This window comes from Condylostylus longicornis, unplaced genomic scaffold, assembly GCF_029603195.1.
Source record: "Condylostylus longicornis isolate FDR11 unplaced genomic scaffold, ASM2960319v2 ptg000014l, whole genome shotgun sequence".
In the NCBI taxonomy this organism is placed as follows: domain Eukaryota; kingdom Metazoa; phylum Arthropoda; class Insecta; order Diptera; family Dolichopodidae; genus Condylostylus; species Condylostylus longicornis.
Window position 1 is genome coordinate 2,980,215 of NW_026577983.1, and position 4,666 is coordinate 2,984,880.

Sequence of the window (4,666 nt, forward strand, 5' to 3'; positions counted from 1 at the left end):
AAAAAAAAAAAAGAATAAAACAAAGAATATTAAGAAAGAGAAAAAAACCAAAATCCTAATATCCTTAACAAAATGCTTTATCATTCACGTTAAGTCATTAATTAACGGATATTTTGTAACACCAGGATTGCCATGAACATTATATAATTGTCGTTATTTTCTAACAGCATAAAAAAACCAACAAGAATAAATAATTTTAGCATACTCGTATACAACATAAAAGAAATAGTATAAGAAAAACATCCTAAATATAATTCTATATTCATTTCGTATATTGTATAGCTGTTACAAACATTACATCATATTTTACACGTAAATATAAATATGTACATACATAATATGTATGTAGGGTGATTTTCCAGTTTTCGGACGAATAACTTTTTTTTGACTTTGGAAGGTTGTCACTCTGCCAAAATAAGATGTCCGGTTGTAAAATCACATTTTTCTTAAACTTTACCAAATTTACTATGTAAAAAAGCTCAGGTTGATGACATTTTTGTGAATGGTATATAAAATATTTAGGTTTAAAAAAAAAGTGTCAAATTTTCCAGTTTCCAGACATAAAATTCTATTATTCGGACAGGAAAATTTTAGTTTCCGGACAACAAGAATTTCTCTTAGGTTTTTAATAATATAAGTAAAAAATTGTGTTTATAGAAAGCACATATTTTTCGAAAAATTAACTCGAGTTTATTCTTTGAGTTCAGACTTTTATTCAAAATAAAAACAAATACTTTAACAATTCATAGTACATTAGTATAAAAAACAAAAATATTAACTTTTACATAACGATGCTGTTTACATAGATTTAACTGTATATTATAGTTTTTAACATATTTAAATAAATAATTACATTTATTATATTACATTATATATTATATATTATTATTTATATCTTTTACATATTAGCCTTTGGAATTTTTTTTGCATTAAAATTAGTGTATTATTCCTTTTCCTTTTTTAAGGAAACGTTTTTATAGTTAGATTTTTTATATTTTCTCTTGAGTTCAGATTTTTTAACTGAAAGCTCCCTTTTCTGCAATCTTTCCAATTTTCTTTGTTTAATTGCATCAGCTTTTTGAATTTTTTCCTGTTCCAAAATGGACAAAATGTTTTCTTTGTTAAAGCTACTCCAAAATTTTTTGATTGCCAATTTCTAACCGTTTCCTTCCAGCCTGTTTTTAAAGGCTTAAAGACACTCACATCCAGTGGCTGCATTATGTGGGTCGTGTTAACAGGAAGAGCATATAAAATTATACCATTTTCGTCACAAAAAGTGCTAAGCTCCATGGTTAAGTGAGATTTATGACCATCAACAAAAAACAATACCGGACGTGGAATATTTTGTTTTTCAATCCAAACATTTACGCAGTTTGCCACATATTCAAAGAAAGTTTCATTACGCATCCAACCGCTTCCTGTACGTCCCAAAAACCAGTTTTGAGGTACACTGTCAACAACTTCTTTTGGTGGTCTAATGTACGGGAATATTACCATTGGGGGTAGAACTTTGCCATCAGCTGTGCAAACGAAAAGCACTGTCAAAGTTTCCTTTTCGTTCCCCGTTTGTATTTGGTATACATTTTTATATGATTTGGGAGCAATGACTTTGCCTGTTTTTGGGCACAAGCTGAAGCTCGTTTCATCACCATTTATGATCGGCCTAGGGTCATTTAGTAAAGTAGTTTGACTTATACTCTCAAGAAAAATTGAAAGATCTTGAAACCATTTTTTGATATACTCCTCTGTAACAACAGCACGACCCTTGGTGATATTTTCTGCTTCCTTCAACGATAACCCTGGATTTCGTCTGAAAAAACCACGAAGCCATGTTCTACCAGGACGTCCATTTTTGAATGGATTTGCTCGTCCAGTGTGCTTCAAAATTTGTTCCACTGTATTAAGCAAATCATCAACTTTAAGTGGGAATCCACATTTGCTTAGTTTTCCACACCATTCAGCTATTTGTAATTCTTCGTCTTTAGTGAGAACAGGATCTGGACAATTTGTCATGCAGTGTTGAGCGGGGTATCCCATATTTTTCTGCTGCGGCTCTAATACTTATTTTATTATTTCGGATATCTTTAAATGCAGCTCCTGTTTTATTTCCGGTATCTTTCGCACAATTCGATTGACTATTTGTTGAATTTTTTTGATTAATTTTGTCCTCGTTCATTTTGCTGAAGAAGTTGAAAACGAATTGGTAAGACGGCGAAAAAATTTAATGTAGATAGGTTTCTTTAGCATAGTAAAAAGAGGTTGTCCGGAAAATAAACAGTGCTATGTTACATATATACTAATTTTCGGACAAGTAGCCATATTTGTTTTTTTCGCGTCCGAAAACTGAATTTTTACGAATTTAAAGGCTAAAAATTTGAAAGTAACTTTAAAATATGCAAATTTAAGTTATCATGCATAAAGATTTGTCAAATTGTAAATTTCGTAATTTTTCAGTATTCGGACAATCGTGTCCGGGAACTAAAATTCATGTAATTTTTTAGTTTTAGAAAGCGGACTATTAATAATAAAAATAATATTTAACATTTTAAAAAAAACAAACCTTTTAAAAGTTAATTGAATGTTTTTCCAACACAAATATATAATAATATCACACAATTTTATAAAAAATAACTTAAAAACTTACTTTTTCCGTCAACTTGTTTGTTATTTTTTTTTTAGAAAATTTGCACTTTTATCACTTACTACTCAACCTTCTCACTTTCAAGACAACTTTCAGACTAATAATGTACAGTTTATTAAAATATTATTTTACAAAATGGCGGAAAATAATGAGACGAAACAAAAATGTTATTGGCTTTTTGGTGGAGCTTTTGAAATTTTCTTATTATTTAAAAAAAACCACTAAAGTGTCCGAAAACCGGTGAGTGTCCGGAAACTAGAAAATTACCCTATATGAATTTACAAATTGTTTCGATTAATCCATGAAATAAACAACCAAATTATAACACACTAAAATCATAAAAACATTAAATTAAGTAATTTTGTAAATATATATTCATGTAAATGATATTATGACATACAACTATAAGTATAATACAACAAAAAAAAAAAAAAAACAAAATCATATTAGTAATAGCAGCAACTATAAACAAAATAATAATATGAGAAGAAAAACAGTGGTATCACCCAACAGTTACTAAAAAAAAAATAACAAGAAAAATAAAAAAAAAATTATATAACATTTCTAAATGCTCGTTAAACAAGAAATGAAATTATAACAAGAAAAAACAAAACAAAAACGGAAAAATTCAAAATAAAACTGTGAAATTAAGCAGTAAAATACTTGATATACCGTTATATTATAACAGAATAACAAAAAGAAAAAAACAGAAAATAACGATTATAACAACAAAATAACGAAAAAAGAAACAAAAACATTGAAACATAACTGAACATAAAACATGAAAACAAAATTGTTACGACATTTGAAACACAGTCTAAATTGCACCATTTTGGGTTGTTGTATTTGCTAATGTTCATAACTGTTATAATATGTTTTTATTATTTTCTTGTTATTTTGGTGGCTTTTACTATAGTGCCTTTCTTGCTTGCTTGTTTATTCGGTTATAATAATTATTGTTTTTGTTGTATTTACAAGAAACCGACGACCATCATAACAACCTTTTTTGCCGTTTTTTTTGTTTTTGCCATTCATTTTGTTTTTGTTAACCAAAACAGAAGTAATCATAAGATAAATTACTTTATTTTTATTCTATCTCTTTATATACATAATATTATAATATTATATACTGTATATTATATAAGTACCTACCCATATTGCATACCTATGTATATAAGAAGAAAATATTAATTGCCATATTTAATGTTTACATAAGTTTCCTACTTGTATTTTTTTTTTGCCATCTTTTATTTTATTTTTATTGTATTTTAGATAATTTCAAGCAAAATTTAACATTGAAAACACAGAAAGAAAAAAATTAGGAATACGACAAAAAAAACAAAAAGCAAATTAAAAAAAAATTATGGATACAAATTTTGGCTCTTAAAAATTTTGGCATAAAATGAAAAGTCTTATAAAGTTTTAACTGTTAATTTTTTCCTTTTTCTTCTTTTATATATATACACATATATATACATATTTTGGAAAGTAGGCATTTAAGAATTTTTAATACTCGTATACACACAAATTGTTTTAAATTTTTTCTTTTATTTTATTAAATTATTAAAATTGCATATTATAGCAATTAAATATTTTAAAATTATTCTGGTATAATTAAAAATGAAAAATTTAAATACGTTATATATATATAAAAAATAAATTGTTAAATGTAGCAATAAATTATTTACGTTCTTAAAGCAATTATAAGAAGAACGAAAATGTTTTAAAACAATTCAAATTATTTTCAATTCACCCACGATTGTAAAGCAGTTAGATTTTATTTTGTATAGAATAAATAAAATACAAGGTTAATAATGGTTATATTAATTTTGGAAATTGAAATGGCATTCCACAAGCATAAAAATTAAAATTTCAATTCCGAAAATATTTTTATTAAAGTTAAAGTTATCACCATCCCATTTAAAATAAACTATCTAGCATTTTTTAATGAAACTTTTCGGGCTCTAGCATTTAATAGTCCAGTATGTATTTAAATATTTCCACAATAAAGAAAAGCCACATAAA

The 4,666-nt window shown here is 26.4% G+C and overlaps 1 protein-coding gene across 1 annotated transcript; it reads right to left on the bottom strand.

Annotated features, from left to right (window-relative positions):
- Positions 1-918: 918 nt before the first annotated feature.
- Positions 919-2,850, bottom strand: LOC129605800 (uncharacterized). Its single transcript, XM_055515751.1, has one exon. The coding sequence runs from the start codon at positions 2,035-2,037 to the stop codon at positions 961-963; it is 1,077 nt and encodes a 358-aa protein (XP_055371726.1). The 5' UTR covers positions 2,038-2,850; the 3' UTR covers positions 919-960.
- Between the last annotated feature and the right edge of the window lie 1,816 nt (positions 2,851-4,666).

Bases quoted from the DNA above. Each gene is read 5' to 3' on its own strand.
- LOC129605800 (XM_055515751.1), bottom strand. From the start codon at position 2,037: ATGGGATACCCCGCTCAACACTGCATGACAAATTGTCCAGATCCTGTT.